The 19928-nt window shown below is 42.3% G+C and overlaps 1 protein-coding gene across 1 annotated transcript; it reads left to right on the forward strand.

The window, feature by feature from the left end:
• The first annotated feature begins 236 nt into the window (after positions 1-236).
• LOC131219093 (uncharacterized) lies at positions 237-2155 on the forward strand. The gene has a single exon (XM_058214093.1). It carries the CDS (start codon positions 239-241, stop codon positions 1937-1939), a length of 1701 nt encoding a protein of 566 aa, XP_058070076.1. The 5' UTR covers positions 237-238; the 3' UTR covers positions 1940-2155.
• The last annotated feature ends 17773 nt before the right edge of the window (positions 2156-19928 follow it).

The raw sequence follows: 19928 nt of genomic DNA on the forward strand, positions 1-19928 counted from the left end.
AATTAGGAGATCGAGGAGCGTCACCAGGCGATCCACTCCGGGAAGGAAAAGCAGTGGCATTTTCGACCTGAGAAATGCTGTCCGTACAGGTGGGGCTTATTCTTGGGAGGTAAAAGCAAATGGGCTTAAAAAGGTTGGTGTGCCATATGTGGGTCGCACAGTAGGAAATTTCTCCATCATTAATTACCCTTCTTAAGCCAAGACGTAGACCTACTTATATCCACCAATAACTCCATCCATGCTGGTTCATCATCCATCACTCGTTTCCTGTTCAAATACAAATCCTGCCAGACGTACCCACACTGCAACAAACACACATACATCGCCTTCTCACATGGATATCTGCTCATGGATCCACAACCTCCCAGCACCCGACTCCTGGCCCGAATCGGACCCGCAACTCCTCCTAGAACTCGCCACTTCAAACAGCGGCGCTACCCCAAAATCCATACTCCTCGAAGCTGAGCGGACGTCGGGATCGAACACCGAAGCTCTGGTCACGTTCTCCGTCTGCTTACGCGGATTCTTCCAGCTTTCGAATCCACACAAGACGCCCTGGGTCTCGAACCCGTGCCCCCTCTCGACCTCGAAACCGTTCCTCCCTCTCCTCCTCCAGCTACTACAAGATATCATAACCCGAGCGCCCACGGCGCATGATAACGGAACATGGACACCGCCGCTAAAGCTGGACCCCGCGGCAATCTCTCGAGTGTTGGGATCGTTTCCGCCCGATCAGCTATCCCATTTCTTCAATCTCGTCTTCCTGTGCAGGCTTTTCTGGCTCTGCGTCTATGATGCCCCGGCCGAAGCCGGCTCGCTTTATTTCCAGACGTTGGCTCCGTGTTTCAATACCTTCCTTGTACGTGACCGTGTCATTGCAGCCTTTCTGACCGCCATCGGCGCAGATGGTGAGCTTTTATTTATGCGCACCGTGGGTTACATATTAGTAAAGTGGTCCATTTTAAGAGAGGTTAGTGGAATTTCCCACCCATCATTGCCTCACGCCGGGTTCTCTTACGGGCGAGAATCTCAAGGGTTTTGGGTTCTTAGAGGCTACGCCCCGGTCTCCGCTATGAGCCGTACAGTTTTCAACAGTCAAAAGGACCTGTTCGGGCTTCTCGAGGCGAAGGAGTCCGCGCTAAGATACACACTAGCGCACCAGCAGCTCGAGGCCGTTGTCCAGTTGGAATATTCTGTTCGGTTCCACGGGCGTTTCATCCAGGTCGGCATACGTTTGGATAACCTGCGCATCCACGTGACTCGACTGGGGTTCGTTCAGAGGGAAGAAGCCGAGGAGGAACCGGAGGAGTACGCGGGCGAGCGGCATTTCCCATCGCGGGTCCGGGTCACGATCGGGCCGGATACCGGCTCGGCATGCGTGGCCGGACTGACGCTGGGCCGGTCCACGTGCAATCCGGAACGGGAGGTGGAGACGCAGCGAGTGGTGAAGGGCAGTTTCGGGAACTCGAAATTCCCGAAGATGAAAGCGACGGCGAAGACGGCATCGACGGTCAGGATGAGGAGTTGGAGGTGGGACCAGGACGCGGAAGGGAATACCGCGGTTTTCGAGGGGGTTTTGTGTGATAACGGGAGTGGGGTCGAGGTCGCCACGTGGCGGCCTGGGAGTGGTGGTAGGGTGGACCCCAGGGGAGGTTTTAGAAGGCGGTATTCCGGGGCTAGCCGGGCTTTTAGTAAGGTGGGGGGATTGGTGTTTGCAGGGGATGCGTACGGAGAGGAGGTGAGCTGGAGATTGGGCAAAGAGGAGGTGAGGATGATGATGGAAAGGGACGGTGGAGATTTGAAGTGGAGGTTGGGTGGGAAGGTTTGGGTGACTTACTGGCCAGATGAGGTTACGACGAATTATTACGAGACTAGATGTGTGGAGTGGTGCGAGGAAGTTGAATTGCCTATTGAACTTCAGGAACTGACCAGGTGTTAGGTTACCATCAGCTCGTCTTAAAAAAAAGTAAAAACACGAAAAACAAAAAACGGGTGGTGGCTCAGTCTCGGTATACTTTATCATTTATAATACATACCTGACCGTTCAGATTGTGAAAATAATTGTTAGCAGGGAGTAGTCCAAATACCAAGCAGATCGGTCGTTTCTATCATCATCTCGTTGTATATTCAAATGAACGATTTACTTTTCAAAATCCATGCCTTCAATGACACAGTTACTATGGAATGATGGCTATAATTTTGGGTGTGTATATATATATATATATATATATATATATATATATATATATATATATATATGGGGAAAAGGTACTATGCGCTCGACCTCACGATAAGCTCCTGTGAGGTCAAGCTGTGTGGGCCCCACCGTGATGCGTGTCGACCATCAACACCGTGCATTGATGGGTCCCCTCTAAATTATGGGATATCCCAAAAATCAGTCGTATACAGAACTCAGGTGGGCCATACCATCTAAAATCATGTGAAGACATGGCAAAAACATATAAAAGCACTTTGTGGGGCCCACTTGAGTTTTGAATGCTGCTAAAACTTGGTCTGAACCCTCATCCAAGTGGGACACACATAATGGATGGGTTGGATTTGCAAACCACATCTCGGTGGGTCCAAAAAATGATTATGAATATTTTAATGGTGCACGGCCCCTCCCCACTTTTGTATGTGGTGTGGCCCACACAAGTCATGGATTGACTTGATTTTTGAGACCTAGGCCCACGATGGAATGGTGCATCTGACTGATGGGGTAGATGTTCGAAACGCATCACGGTGGGGCCCACACAACTCGACCTCATGGGATGGTCTTGTGAGGTCGAGCACATAGTACCTTTTCCCTATATACAGTTACTATGGAATGATGGCTATAATTTCGGGTGTGTGTGTGTGTAGGGAAAAGGTACTCTACACTTAACCATATTATACCTTCCATAAGGTAGAGTGCCGACAACACGTTATTTGTCGGATGAGAAATTGTATAGGGAAACTGAAGAAGCAACCGATTATTAAAATACCCCCCCACATCTCTCTCATGATTATTTTCTACAAAAAGCCTTGTGCTAGAAACTTAAGTGAGGCTTACCGAGAATTTTTTTTTAGAAATCCACCCCGTCCATATGTTTTTCCATGTCATTTTAGGACAAGATGCCAAAAATGAGCCGGATCCAAGACTCAAATGGGCCAAAAATATGAGGATTGAATGTCCACAGTTGAAATAATCGTGGGGCAATAGAAGTTTTAAATTAAGATAATATTTGTGTTTTAAGTTCATCTCAGTAGGAATATTGCTATGAACGGTATAGGTGCAATTGAGACATCACTTTCGACCCAGAGAGGTTTCAACGATAGGAATTTCCCTACCCACCTTTTCCTTTAACGCAGCCCACTTGAGTCTTGGATTCGGCTCATTTTTGGCCCTATGTCCTAAAATGATCTCTAAAAACTGATGGACTGTGTAGATTTCTCACAAACATAACACTATGCAACCCTAACCACCCTTAGAATTTCTCAGGGGATAGAAGTTCAATTCACGTTGTTTCCACCCACTTCGTGAGCGGATTAGATACTGACAGGTTGAGTAGCTAGACCGGCTACTGAAGTTACATCACCAAGTGGGCCCCACCATGATGTATGTTTTATATCCACGCCTTCCATGCATTTGGAGATATCGTTTTAGGGCAATATGCAAAGAATGAGTTAAATCCAGAGATCCAGTGGGCCCAACACAGAAAACAGTGACGATAGTGATGCCCACCATTAAAAACTTCTAAAGGCCACAAAAGTTTTAGATCAAGCTGATATTTGTATTCTCTCTTATTTCATGTCTTTTTTAACTTTTAAATAGGTTGGATTTCAAATAAACATTATGGTGGGCATTGGGATAGTTTCAACAGTAGGAATCACTCTCCCCACTGCTTTCTGTAGTGGGGTCCACTAAAGATTTTTATCTACCTCATTTTTTGACTCATGCCCTAAAATAATATCTCAAAATAGATGGACGGTGTGGATACAACACATACATCATAGTGGGCCCCACAGAACTTGGTGACGTAACTTTAGTAGTCGACTCGCTACTCAACCCGTCAATATCTAATCTGCATACATTCCTTCAATATTAAAAAGGACACGTATTGCGTCCTACCCCTGTCGGGCAGGGCTCTGTGGGGCCCAATGTGATGTAATTGTTTTATCCACGCCGTTCAACGATTTTCTTAAATCATTTTAAGATATGAACCAAAAAATGAAGCAGGTCCAAGGCTTAAGTGGACCATAAGGTGGGGATTGAACATCTACCATTGAAAACTTCTTGCGAGCTGGAGAAGTTTTAAATCAAGTTGATATTTATGTTTTCATTTCACCCATGTCTACATGACCATATAAATATGTTGGATGGTAAAAAAACATAACGCTAACACTTAGAAAGGTTTCAACGGTGAGTGTTATTATTAGTGCAGCCTCCTTTATCGTGGTCCACTAGAGCTGTGGACTTGCCTCATTTTTAGGATAATAAATTAAAACGATCTGAGAAAATCTTTTAACAGCGTGGACAAAACACTCACATCACAGTGGGTCCCACAAAGCCCTGCCGGACGGATTACTGTCCGGGCGGGGGTTTACTGTCTGGGCGGGGTATTACGCAATACGCGTTGTCCTATTAAAATTCGTAGTGGACTATAACGCTAGCTAGATGCGGATTCTACAGACAGGTTACATTACAAGTTATCTGGGACCCACTGTAAGACCCGTATCCTATTCCGTACTGTTCCGTCAACTCCCGCGATCCTTCCTGTCGAATTCTGATAACCTGCGATGTATAATCGATGTTTGCGCGTGACCGTAAGTCAAATCCCATAGATTTGAGTCGGCTTAATCCGAGACTTATATCATTACGACCGCACCATCGCCGCGATTCCAACGCCGCGACTCACACACCGATGCGATACCCTGGCTGGAAGATGTGGGCCGGCGTTTATTTCGAAGAAAACACCGCGCGTTGCAATCCCAAGAGAATCTCTACAACATGTCAAATCAATCCCATCAATCAATTACTTCATGTCAAGTACACATCACCTTTCACCCTATCTCCAAGCAACCACCAAGTCAACTCTCTCTCACCCTCTCTCTTACACACCCATACATGTCAAATACACCATCACCTCACCCATCACTCACATCTATCACTCTCTCTCCTTACAACTCTCTCTCTCTCTCTCTCTCTCTCTCTCATTTCTCAACACAACTCCCAAGCTAGCAAGAGGTGCACACGTCCAAGCCTTCCCATAGAGAGAAAAATGTGAATTGTGTGGCCCACCTTTCCATCCCAAAAATCCATCATCCTAGCCCTTCATTTCTCATCCTCTCCATCAAAGTGAAGCACAAGGAGATTGGCGTTCCAACGGACCGAGAAGATCGAACGGTGGGTGCTTATTAGGATAGATTTTTCATGTTTTGATGATGGGCCAAGTGAGGCCTACCGAATGATGGTATGGATCTCACTTTGGACCCTTGATGTGGCTGATGGCCCACCTTGATTATCAACATCATTCCAGGATGGAACCATTCTCCATGGACCCCATCATGATGTTTATTTTTCCTTGCATTATAAGAGGTTATCTAAACTGTCCATTTTGGGTGGAGAAGGATCTCCACCGTTGATCTTCGGTTTGATGGGCCCACGAGTAATGGGACCCACTTGATGTATGATTGGATGCTTGAAACGGAGGGCCCATAGTGCCGGGGTCCCTCCATCACGCGTGTCCCTCTATCTTCTCTCTTTCTCCCTCTCTTTTTAGTTATTTATTTTTGTGTGTGATGATATGGTCATGTGGCCCACTTGGATGGACCCCACCACGAAGCATGTATTGGATCCAAGTCATTGGTAGGTGAGGCCCACTTTATATGTGTTATTCCACACCACCTAGCCATGTGGTGGCCCACCTGAGCAGGGCCCACCTTTAATGTTCATGTGCACCAGAACGTCCAGCGTCCCCTGGACGCTAGACATGAAAACAAATATGAGCTTGATTTCAAGCTTATTGGGTGGGCCAATTGTGTAGGCCCCACCTTGATGTATGTAATCAATCCATGCCGTTCATCCCATTCAGAGGATCGTTTTAGGTGTTGAGCCGAAAAATGAAGTCCATTCGATCTTCGGGCGGGCCATAGCATGTAAAACATTGGTTTTTACCGTTGAAAGTCACCCTGACATTTTTTATGTGCCGAAAAACATCGGATATTGGGCTCGTTGGAACGGTCTTGAGCCATAGAGTGCAATAGATGGGCTGGATTCAGCTGATGTGGGCCCTACCTCTGAAAAACCATGAAAATTCATTTTTTTCAAAAAAAAAAAAACAACAATAACCTTGCTGCTGCTGCTGACAGGGAGAGGACGCGCAGGCATCCTGCGCTGTGGGCTGAAGGGCCAGGGACCCATGGTCCAGCCGTGGACCCCACCATGGTGTGTGTTCAACATCCACTCCGTTCAAATGGTGGGCCCCTTCTTGAAGTGGTCCCCCTCCAAAAATCAGGCAGATATATGGCTCAGGTGGCCCACACAGTAGGAAACAGTGAGGCCTTAACGTTTGCCATTGGAACCCATTTTTGGGATCACAGAAGTTTTGGATCAAGAAGAAATTTGTTTTTCCTTTTCATGCAGGTCCGTGTGACCTTACCAGCGGGTTGGATTGCAAATAAATATTATGGTGGGCCCCACATGGGACCCACGGTGAAGTATGTGCCTTATTCACACCGTCCAGGTGGACGGTGGAACCCACCTAAATGTATGTCCTGGACGGTGGAACCCACCTAAATGTATGTGTTTTGCCATGCCGTCCAACCGTTTGTTGGGCTGCTGTACGGCTAGTGGACCCCTGATGTATGTGTTCTATCCACACCGTCCACACCAGGACGGTGGGACCCACCATGATGCATTTGCTACATCCAAACCGTCCATCCATTTCTAAAGCTCATTTTTGGGCATGAGCTAAAGATTGAGTTAGATCCATAGCTCAAGTGAACCCCACCATTTAAGGTAGTGGACAATGACGTCCACCATTCAAAATTTCTAAGGGCCATAGGAGTTTCCTATTAAGCTGATAGTTGTTTCCACTTTACCTATCACTATGTTAATGTATGAACAGGTAGGATGGGAAACACATATTATGGTGGGCCTTAAGAATTTTAATGGTGGAAATCATTATCACCACTTATATTTGGTGCGGCCCATTTGATATACATGGGGCCCAATTGGTGTGGTCCATTTGAGATACATAAGGCCCGTTGGTGAGGCCCATTAATGCGGCCCATTTGATATATGTAAGGCCCATGTTACGAGGCCCATTGTGATTTTTTCAAAGGCCAATGGGATACGACCCATTGCAATGTACATAAGGCCCATTAATGTGGCCCACTCGATTTATATAAGGCCCATATAAGGCGGCCCATTTGATGTATCTAAGGCCTACGGGTCGAGGCCCAATGAGACGTATATAGGTCCATTGTAATGTGTGATTCCCCATGGTTTATGTAATGGTATTTATGGCGGGCCATGCCTTGAGAGCAATGTTAGTTTGACGTCTACATTGTAAGAATAATGTTGGTTAAATGTCCGCATTATAACTCTCCCTAGGGCCCATTGATAGGCCCATACTGGTTGATAATTCATCACTTTATAACATGCTTAGTATATCTCTATGATTCATGCCCATACGCATTATATGTATGCTTGATATGAGGAATGTTTGATCATAGCATAAGCCGTTGGACTGAGACATTTCCGGGACTCTTTATGAGACGGAGTGCCCCACATGAGTGCGTGGAACGCGCGAGATTGCTGCATGACTGACAGTTTGACTCATGCATTTCGCATTATGTGTCGTGATTCACTGCTTGCCCTAGCGACATCAGGGTCGTGGCCTCCACAGGCACATCGTGGATGGTCGTATCGGATACCGAAAATATTGGTTCTAGCATTGTGGGCACTTAGGATGTCCTTGGGTGAAAATTTTAAAACCTTTTTGGTACTAGGAGATGCTCCAACGTCTAGACCGAGTGGATACACGAGCGCCCAAGTGCCCAATACCAGTAAGCCGCGTCTCCCACTGCATCGTGGTCGGTTGGAAGGGAGTGTGGCCTTATCCACCCGAGTGAGGGGGCTATAAGCTAGGTTGAGTTTGACCAGCTCGTAAATGAGTCCGCTATCGACGAGCAGGGTAGGTATTGACAGACTACTGGTCAGGTGGATAGTGTGGTCTCTTCCACTTGCTTGACTGTGCAGCTAGGGAGGAGGCAGTCAGTGTGAGGTGTACTAGACCCCAGTGATATCAAGAGAGGAACTATACTGATATGTGTACTTGATGAGTACTGACACGCTTGCTTTGTATCTCGCATATGACATTTGGCTACATAGGCCTCGCATCGCATGGCCTTGGTATGGCCGATAGCATTCATGCCTTGCATCACATAGCTTTGGTATAGCTGATAGCATTCATGGACTTACCACATATTTTCGCATTACTCTGATATTGTATACTTAGCACTCGCCTTACACACACTTTCACCACCCTCTAAGCTTTCTATAAGCTTATGCACGATAGATGCGTGCAGGTGGCGTTAGGTTGCAGCAGCGTTGAGCTTGGAGCATGCGGCCGAGCTTCTGAAGTTTCTTTTACTTTCATTATATTGCATTTCCCTTTCATACACATTGTACTTAAAGTTTTGATATAGTGGATATGTAGTGATGTTGTTTTATGATTTGGTTATGCTTATGGTTATGCTCCATTATAAAAAAAAAAAAAAAAAAAATCATGCTGAAAATTTATATTAAAAAATACATGCATCAACACTCCAGCGTCTAGGGAGAAATTTGGGACTGTGGACCCCACCTTTTATCCAGCTATTTTTATGAAACAATACAAACTTTGTTTTAGAACTTAGACCTACTTGTACGAACAATGAATTTGAGGACGAAAATACCCTTGCTTTCACGGAAACAGATTGGGTACTCCACCTGTCACCAGCCAATGGCGGATGGTCGGTGGTCTGTGGGCCCCACCATGATGTATGCTTTTCATCCATGTCATCCATATATTTTTCCAGATCATTTTATGGTATGAGACTAAAAATGAGGTATATCCATATCTCAAATGTACCACATTACAGGAAACAGTGTTGAATGAGTATCGACCATTAAAAACTTTTAGGGGGCCCCCTGTGATGTTTGTGAGAAATCCTCCCCGTCTAAGTTCATTCATAGGGTCACAAAGACCTGGATGAAGAGGAAAAATAAATTTCATAATGATCCAAAACTTCTATAACCCCTAAAAGGGTTTCAATGGTAGACGTTCAATTCCCCACTGCCTTTTACAGTGTGGTCCACTTGATAGTTAGATCTATCTTATTTTTTGTCTCAAGCCTTAATATGATCTTGCCAAATAGATGGACGGTTTGGATGTAAAACAGACCTCATGATGGCACCCACAAAAGCAACACAACTAAAAAAAAACTACGGTTATAATCCGTAGCTATAGTGTATCGAAAATTGCAGAATTTTTTAGGCAAACTCGCTGGACAGTTCTGGACTTTTTCGATAATATCGAAAGACGTTCGATACATATCGAAGGTGATTTTACCTATAGCTACGGATTATAATCGTAGCTATAACTATAGTCTGTGCCAGCCTATACAGAATTTATTTTTTTATCTTTTTTTTTTTACATGGAGAACTTTATTCTACCTACAATATTCTCTAATACATATTTATATAAATATGTATATATAAGCATATATAAAAAAAAAAATTTCTCTTTTTTTTCATTTCTTTCTTTATTCATTTAACAAGAATATCTTCTAAACCAAAATTAGTTACTTGACATACCCTATATGATTTTGGGTAGGAGAAGTTACTTTAGCCAACCAACCTGGTTATCTTTCAAGATTCCATCAGGTCGATGGTCGAAAATCCATTTCATTCACTTCGCGATCAATTTCATTCATTTCATTTACTTCGCGATCAATTTCATGCATTTCACGATCAATACCGGCGATTCCCCTTCACTTCACGGTCAATTCCATGCATTTCACGGTCAATTCCCTTCACTTCACGGTCAATTCTGTGCATGTCACGATCAATTCCCTTCATTTCACAGTCAAACAGAAATTAAGCGGGGCAAACTAGAAATTCAGCGGGTCAAACTAGAAATTAAGCAGGGTAAACATGAAATTGAGCGGGGCAAACTAGAAATTCAGTGGGGCAAACATGAATTTCAGCGGGGCAAACATGAAATTGTGCGGGGCAAACATGAAATTGAATGAGGCCAACAAGAAATTCAGCGGGGCAAACATGAAATTAAGCTGGGTAAACTGAAAATTGAGCGGGGCAAACATGAAATTGCGCGGGGAAAACTAGAATTTGAGTGGGGCAAGCATGAAATTGAGCGGGACAAACTAGAAATTGAACGAGGCAAACTGAAAATTGAGTGGGGCAAATTAGAAATTGAGCGAGGCAAACATGAAATTGAGCGGGGCAAACATAAAATTGAGTGGGGCAAACTAAAAATTGAGCAGGGCAGATATGAAATTGAGCAAGGCAAACTAGAAATTGAGCAGAGCAAACATGAAATTGAGCGACGCAAACTAGAAATTGAGCGGGGAAAAAATGAAATTGAGCGGGGCAAACTAGAAATTGAGCTGGGCATGCTTCAAATTAATGGCTCATGTTTGCCCCGCTAAAATGAAATTGATGGCTCATTTTAAGGAATGCTTCAAAAAATGAAGTAGATCCAGGCCCAAGCTACGGAGCTGGAAGTAGTTGCAACAACCTGTGCCGAGGTTGAGACCTTACAGATGGCCCTGAGAGTCTCCCTCTCCTCTTTGTTAATTCAGGTTTCTTTATTATTCCTTTGATTTCTTATAGCTCCATGCTATTTCACTTTTTCCCTTTAATTTGAACACTAAAAGGAAACAATTTGTTTATCTCACATCTGATAACTTTTCAATGTAAGAGGGATGTTTAGTTCATAAAATTGGTTCTTCCATTGACTATCGGAAAATGATGTCTGTAAAGTTTCTATTACCTCACTTATAGGTCAATTAAACATCCATTCCTTGCTAATAATGGCAATTTGCCCCGCTAAATGCAAACGATTGCACAAGCAGAGAGAATGCAAATGATTTGCTACGTCTTGTCCTATAAGTGAAAAGCCACCCAATTTTCAAGAGTATATTAGGTGCACCCTAGCCTCACCCAGAGTGATGCAGCCCTTACCATGAGGCATTTTTACAAACACCTGAACTGCAACTTCAAAAACCCACTGTTTTACAAACAAATACAATGGTTTTACAGGTGTTTTATCAAACACCTTCTAAGTAACATAAAAACCAAAAATAAAAGAGAGAAAAAAGGTATTTGTTTAATGTACATGTTTGCCTCCGCTAAATTTTTGATTTAACCCGCTGAATTTCTAGTTTGCCCTGTTCAATTTCATGTTCGCCCTACTCAATTTCACGTTTACCCCGCTCAATTTTCGGTTTGCCTCGCTCAATTTCTAGTTTGCCCAGCTCAATTTTCAGTTTGCCCCGCTCAAGTTGTAGTTTACCTCGCTCAATTTCATGTTTGCCCCGCTCAGTTTCATGTTTACCCCACTCAATTTCTAGTTTGCCCTGCTCAATTTCTAGTTTGCCCCGCTCAATTTCATGTTTGCCTCGCTAAATTTCTAGTTTGCCTCGCTCAATTTCATGTTTGCCCCGCCGAATTTCTCATTGGCCCCGCTCAATTTCATGTTTGCCCCGCTCAATTTCATGTTGATTGACATGATGAGGGAGGGTGTAAACACAAAGCTAGACATATGAACAGATGCCTTAGAATCTGAAGGATTTAAAATTAGTTATACTAAAATAGAGTATATGAAGTGCAATTTTAGTAATAATAAGAGTGAGAATGAGGAATTAGTAAAGATTGCTTACTTGGATAGACAATTCATAAGAGTGGATAGATTGAGAAGGATGTTGCCCATAGAATTCAGGCGAGGTGGAAGAAATGGAGATGTGCCTCTGGAGTTTTATGTGATCGTCGTGTACTCACTTAAATTGCCTTAATCCCATTGACTAAGGATCGAGGCAAGCAGGAGCCCTGTAGCAAGGGGATAGATTGAAGAGGCACATAATCCCCCCTCCCCTCTTTCCTTACCGTCATTGTTAAATGAAGGTAGAGTTGTGGCTGCTCTCTACTTCTGCTTGTAGACTTCTTCTCCTTTGTGTTTCAAGTGACAAAATGTGAAGCAGAGGTAGGTGAAGAACATGTGGTCCCTAGCAAAAATGGTTATGAAATAGATGTTGAACAACGAAGTTTAATTTTAGAAAAGCACCATCACTATTGGAATGTACACATGGAAAAAAAAGTTACGTCAATCCGTTGAGATATGGTATGCTACAAGTGAATACTTGAGATAAAAAATTGATCCTAATTTAGGATGACTAATCCTTCTAATCTAGTCCATATAATGTCCTTTTCTGGAGTGTACATGTGAAGAAATGATCAAATGGGTCATATTTGTTAGGAAATTGGGAGTTCTTATCATAATGCATGACGATTTAATGGGGGGATTCACCGCAAATACTAGCTTGGCTCATTATTGCCAAAACAATGGTCTACTTCTTCACATCCATTCAATTGGGTTGGTTTGTCTATTCCTTTCTATTGAAAAGGAGTCAGTTGTCCGCGTGAGTCACCTTTTTTTAGGCTCTGCGAAAATTTTTATGAGATGGCTCTAAGATCAACTATGCTTTATGGGACAAAATTTTGGGCAGTTAAAAACAAAATGGCTATTAAATGAGTGTAGCTGAAACGAGGATGTTAAGATAGATGAGTGACAATATAAGAAAGGATTAGATTATAAATGAATGCATTTGAGGGAATTCTGTAGTAGCGCCAATAGTTAACAAGATGAGGGAAAGTAGAGTTAGATGGTTTGGTTATGTGCAATGGAGACCAAGAATTGCGCCAGCTAAAAGGAGTGAGTTGGTACAAGTTGAAGGCTCTGAAAGGGCAAGGGGAAGGCCCAAAGGGACGTGGGTGGATGTAGTAATAAAGGACTTGATGAGCTATGGTCTAATTCAAGTTATGGCCTCTAAAAGAGTGGAATGGTGGAAAAGGATTCATGTAGCCGAACCAAACAGATGGTGAATGGATTACTTCATTACTCATAAAAGAACCAAACAGAAAAATACAGAGCTGAGCCAAACAAATGCAAAATCAAGAGCCTACCAACAACAATATAATTTTTGTTGTTGTCCTAACCATCACATACATTCCTTTCCCTGCATCACTGCCTTTCACTTTCCCATAGAATCTCTTCCCAATATGCAAAAAATCTGATAATGCACAAATCCCCTTGCCTGACTATTTAATGAAGTCCAGTCCATGACCAACTTGAAAATTCTGTTCGCTACTATCCTGGGAGAACTCTCATTCCCTTTAAAAACATGAACCATTTCTCTCTTTCCACAATGACCCCATTGTCGCATTTAGTGGGACCCTATAGCTACGAATTATAATCGTAGCAGCTTCGATATATCAAAAATCTTTCTATATTATCGAAAAAGTCCAGAACTGTCCAGCGAGTTTGCCTAAAAAATTCTGCAATTTTCGATACATATCGCAGTGTTTTCGATATGTATCGAAGCTATAGCTACGGATTATAGCCGTAGCGATAACCATAGTCCGTAAAAGGCTATAAAAAAATTCACTATTGCGGTTGATGCCACATTGGCTACGGTACCTATTGCTATAGTTATAATCCGTAACTATAGGTCTACGGTTATTACTCGATATTAGTTATCAATACTATCGATCATGTCTCGATATTATCGATGACTTATGCTCGATACTATTGAACATATCTTGATATTATTGAAAATTCATCCATTTTTCAAGTTTTGTTGCTGGACAATTTGGCATTCATCTTTGATATTATCAAATTATGGTCGATATTATCGACAATCTATCACTACGGTTATAATCCGTAGCCATGGGTCTATGGTCATTTTCTTCTCTCTTTTCCCCACAAGTACTATTACTTTATCAACTTTCTTCTTCACACCTGATGCAAAAATAAATAAATAAATAAAGCAAAACAAAACAAAACAAAAAAAAAGGAAGAAAGAAACAAAGCATTAGGACACCATAGAGAATGTAACCTTAAAAGGCAATGTTTTGCCCGTCTGAGCTTCATGGGCAACATCTTCCTACAACATGAGAATGCTCAAATTATGAAAGGAGCAAGTATCAACAGGATTCTTGTCCTATTCCAGAATAGGATGGTGCAGTGATGAGAATGCAATCAGACCAATATTTGAATTACAATATAATATATTTTATAATATAACTCATGTAATCTGAAGTCTGGCTCAATTTCTAACTTCCATCTGCCTAGCTTCAATAAATGCCCAATGTGATGAATGTTGCTTTGGTTGCTTTGGTAGTTCACATGGTTGGAGTTGGTTATAAAGAGTGCTCCAGGTAGAAACCTCTGCTATGTACTTCCTAAAAGCCAACCCAAATTCATAGGAGAAGACTAAGATAATAATGGTGATGGTGATGCATTTGTAAATTCATACACATATACAAACATACATACTTAGGAGAAAATAGACAATAAGATGTGAATCTGTTGCAGACCCAGGCCAGATCCCAGTCAACAACAAGACAGGCCTAGAAGCTGGACAGTCCACTGCCATCTCATGAGATCCCCATGCCATCCCTTCTTTTAGTGAAGTAAATTGTACAAATCTTGTGGGATGCCTATCAAACAAAGATCAAACTGAGGACTAATTCGATTTCCATGATAAATGAATTAGATTACAGAACCTGAATTGTAAATCATAGGATGTTAACCACAAGCTCATGTTATGAGAACCCAAAATGTGATTCAAGATCATGATAGTCCAAGGGACACCTGAGAGCTAATTGGAGGTCACCATTCTCCCGATAACCACAGCAAAACACGTGCACAAACCCTATACTCAACTCAAGCATGCCCTTGTAAATCATACATGTAAATCCCAATAACCAAAGTGTTCTCCCTTTGGCTCCAACAAACCATATTCAGAAGAGTTCTCAATAACCAAAGTGTCAAGTGGAGGAGAAAAGGAACCCATAAAGTAGTTGAACTTTGTGGATACTAAAGGCTTGAGGTCATGTTGGGTCCTCTAGAGGTCATGTTGAGCTCAAGTTGCCCTCAACCCAACCCAACCTACCCCTCACTACAACTTAGGTGTGGATCAACTAGCCCAACTTGAGATGGGGTCAGGTTCACTCAGGTTGTCACGGTCTTGAGCGGGGCAAACATGAAATTGACCTTATCTACCATGAAATTAAGCTGGGCAAACATTAAATAAGCCTCGATGAAATTTATCGAGGCAAACTTTTAGTGCTTGTATGTAACGGTTATTTGTTATCTGCAAAGGTGATGTGAAGAGTTGATCCAAATTACTTGTCTTCCTTTTTTAGCAACCAGCCAAGGAAAACGTACCTAAATAAGACTTTTATTTCACTACTAAACTATGGAGGTGTCCCAAAAGAATATTTTATGGATCTTCTGAGGAATGCTTTGAATGATGCTCGAAATGTTCGTTCCAATAAGCACATTGCATTGAGAGGTATGTTTTTTTACTTAAGACTTATTAGATGTGTTGTTGAAAGCGAGATGAAATGCACTTGTTCATCCACTTGTTCCAGTTGAATAACCTAAAAAATGTTTTGTGGGCAATTTGTTCTTTAAAAAAATATTTTTGACACCTTCTATGATAAATTCCACTAATTACTAGTCCTTACAATTGCAGCTGCATTGAATCATGGAGACGTGGATGATTTTCTTACGTTGAGAATGATTCTCTGTGGAATTCCTCTTGATGAACCGTATTCGAAAGCTCACTTGTCAGTGCTAATGAGAGACGAATTGAAAAGTCTCAAGGGAGGAAAGCTTCATGCACAAATCTTTGGAGAATGTTGTTGGAAATTCTAAATATGCATAAGTCTTTCTCAATATCATTGATTTTGGCACTTGATTTTTTCATGTCATTTAATTGGTGGACATGAACATGTTATTTCATTAATAAGTACATGAGTTCCTCACTATATTAGTAAAATATTAAGTTTCCTCGTATGTCTTAGCTAAAAAATGCCCAATTGTTCTTTTCTCAAGTGTATTATTTAGGAATCTTTTTTCTTTGAAAGGATCTTCACAAGAATTGAGTGGGGCAAACTGGAAATTGAGCGGGGCAAACTGGAAATTGAGTGGGGCAAGCATGAAATTGAGTAGGGCAAACTGGAAATTGAGCAGGGCAAGCATGAAATTGAGCATGGCAAACTAGAAATTGAGCAGGGGAAACCTGAAATTGAGCGGGGCAAACTGGAAATTGAGCGGGGCAAACATGAAATTCAGCGGGGCAAGCATGAAATTGAGCAGGGCAAACATGAAATTGAGCGGGGTAAACTAGAAATTGAGCGGGGCAAGCATGAAATTGAGCGGTGCAAACTAGAAATTCAGCGAGGCAAGCATGAAATTGAGCGGGGCAAACTGGAAATTGAGCGGGGCAAACATGAAATTGAGCGGGGCAAGCATGAAATTGAGCAGGGCAAACATGAAATTCAACGGGGCAAACATGAAATTGAGAACCTTTCAAGTCGAAAGGAAAGTAGATAATGCATTGGCTCCTTACCCCTAGCTCGAACATCAACCTCTAAAGCTATATCGGCGAACAGCTACTGCAACAAGTTGAGTCACTGAGATTGAGATGCTAATGCCTACAAAGACAAAACAGCCACGTAAATACTTGGACTTGGTTTCTTATTGGAATCCATTTCCACCAAGATGTCAACTTACAAGCGTTTGGGCCCATGTAAATACTTGGACTTGGTTTCTTATTAGAATCCATTTCCACCAAGATGCTTGCTGTCAATGACCATGAACTTCATCTCAAAATCAACAATCTTATCTTAACCTTCAAAAATGACAAAACCCAGATCAGTGATAAAATTATATCCAAAATCACTTGCATCATATAATATAGAGTTTTGCTAAGCACACACCTATCAAAAAAAAAAAAAAACTGAAAATGAGCTCACTTCACTGTAAGTGACTTACAATTGAAAATCACTTGCAAGTTGCAACTTAGAAACTTACATGCATCCAGATTATGTTAATAATATGAGTATTAGTTGGTGTTAACATGATATATGCATCTTGGTTTTGAAAGTGAATAAGAGATGTTAGATTTGTTATTTTCTTCTCCATTGTCTCTATTTTTATCATTACTACTTTGTTGATTGCGAGGGTGATTAGTTTAGATCCAAGCACCTGCATGGTTGCACCTAATACAACAAGTTTCTCTTCCCTTGTTTGGAAGGCCTTCAAATGCTTGTATCTCAGCTACAGTTACTTTGGTATAGCCATTCTCCACAAGATGTCATAACTCTATGGATTTAAAGAGAACCTTCGTTTCGATGCTCTAGTGGTCATCCAGAGGTTACCACAAAACCTCAAGAGTTGTGGTAGAATCATCCCATTCATGGCCATGATTCACATTGACACAACATAATTGAATCGATCAATTATCAAGATTGTTTTTTCTTTTAATGCGGTTGAGTGGCTTCTGGACAACCCAATCTGCATTACTGAAGTGCATACATATTTCTTTGGTGTATGATATCAGTCAGCTGAGAGTATTGATTCTTAAAATCTCTTTTGTACCCAACACCGAAAAATCAGAGATTTTGAGCTTTGGAATCAGTGTTGCATTGTTGAAAACATCTTAACCATCAGGTAATGTTTTTTCATTGATTAAAATAAGCGGGGCAAGCATGAAAATAAGCAGGGCAAGCACGAAATTGAGCGGGGCAAACTAAGAATTAAGCGGGGCAAGCATGAAATTGAGCGGGGCAAACATGAAATTGAGTGGGGCAAACTAGGAATTCAGCGGAGCAAGCATGGATTTGAGCAGGGCAAACATGAAAATGAGTGGGGCAAACTAGGAATTGAGCGGGGCAAGCATGAAATTGAGCGGGGCAAACATGAAATTGAGTGGGGCAAACTAGGAATTCAGCGAGGCAAGCACGGATTTGAGCGGGGCAAACATGAAAATGAGTGGGGCAAACTAGGAATTAAGCAGGGCAAACCTGGAAATTGAGCCGGGTAAGCAGGAATTGAGTGGGGCAAACAAGAAAATGAGAGGGCCAAGCATAAAATTAAGCGGGGCAAATATGAAATTCAGCGGGGGAAACATGAAATTCAGCGGGGCAAACTAGGAATTCAGTGGGGCAAACTAAAAAATCAACAGGGCAAACTAGAAAATCAGCGGGGCAAATTAGGAAGTCAGCGGGGCAAACATGAAATTCAGTGGGGGAAATAGAAAATTCAGCGGGAAAAACTGAAAAATGAGCGGGGCAAACATGAAATTCAGCGGGGCAAACTAGGAATTCAGCGGGGCAAACATGAAATTGAATGGGGCAAACTAGAAAATCAGCAGGGCAAATACGAAATTAAGCGAGGGAAACATGAAATCAACGGGGCAAACTAGAAAATCAGCGAGGCAAGCTAGAAAATCATTATGCCCACTGTTTCCCGTGGTATGATCCACTTGATATTTTGATATGCTTCAATTTGGGGCTCAACCCCTTAAATTAGATAGAAAAATGGATGGACGATGTGGATATACTACAGGAAACGGATTGGTTACTCCCCCTGCCACCAGCCAATGGCTAGTGTTCGGTGCTCTGTGGGCCCCATCATGATGTATGTGTTTCGACCATGACGTCCATCTATTTTTATAAATCATTTTATGATATTATACAAAAAATGAGGTATATCTTGATCTCAATTGGACCACATTACAGGAAACAAGGTTTAACGAACATCGACCATTAACAACTTTTTGGTGGCCATAAAAGTATTGGATCAAGATGATCTTTGTTTTTAACCTTCATTTGGGTCTTTATGACCTAATAAACAGATTGGATTTCAGATAAACAGTACAGTGGGCCTCAAGAGGATTTAAATGATGGATATCCAATCACTATTGTTTTCCTGTAGTGTGGTACATCTAAGATTTATATCCCTCTTATTTTTAAGATAAAGCCCTAAAATGAACTTTTAAAATGGATGAACGGAATGGATGAAACACATACATCATGTTGGGGCCCACAGAGCACGGACCACCAGCCATGGGGCTGGTGTCAGGGGGAGTAGCTAATCCATTTCCGTTTCTATTTGGGACTCAGCGCACACATTCAGTAGTGAGACTTGCTACCGAAGTGACCATTTATAGAAGAAGATGAAATGCTGATAAGGGGGGCCCATAAAAAGGATTTTTTTGGTCTTTCTAATGAGGTGAGGAAAGGGGGTGAAAGCAACGGTAGTGAAGCAGCAGTGGAAAGGGAGAGGAAAATCCACAGTAGTGAAAGGAGGGGTATTTTCGTCCTCGAATTTGATCTCCGCACGTGCAGGTCTAAGTTCCAAGAGAAAGTTTGTATTGCTCCATAAAAACCGTTGGACAAAAGGTGGGGTCTACAGTCCCAAATTTCTCTCGTCCAGGCCTTACAAAGCTTGCTGACGTCAGGAGCTTACTGATGTGCAGTACAGCAGCTATGTAGCTGCATGGTACACCAGCCATTCTACGTCCACGATAAGTGGGTCCCACATAAGGCCCACCATAATGTTTATTTTCCATCTCGTCTGTTCATAAGGTCACAGAGACCTTGAATAAAGAGGAAAAACAAATTTCATTTCGATCCAAAACTTCTGTGACTCAGAAAGGTTTCAATGGTAGACATTCAATCCACTAATATTTGTGGTGGTGTGGACTACCTGAGCCCCATATATGGCTGATTTTTGGGGAATCCCAGTTCCCAAAGGGGACCCATCAAATGCACGGTGTAGATGAACAACATACATCATGGTGGGGCC

This window comes from Magnolia sinica, chromosome 11 (genome assembly GCF_029962835.1).
Source record: "Magnolia sinica isolate HGM2019 chromosome 11, MsV1, whole genome shotgun sequence".
Taxonomy (NCBI): domain Eukaryota; kingdom Viridiplantae; phylum Streptophyta; class Magnoliopsida; order Magnoliales; family Magnoliaceae; genus Magnolia; species Magnolia sinica.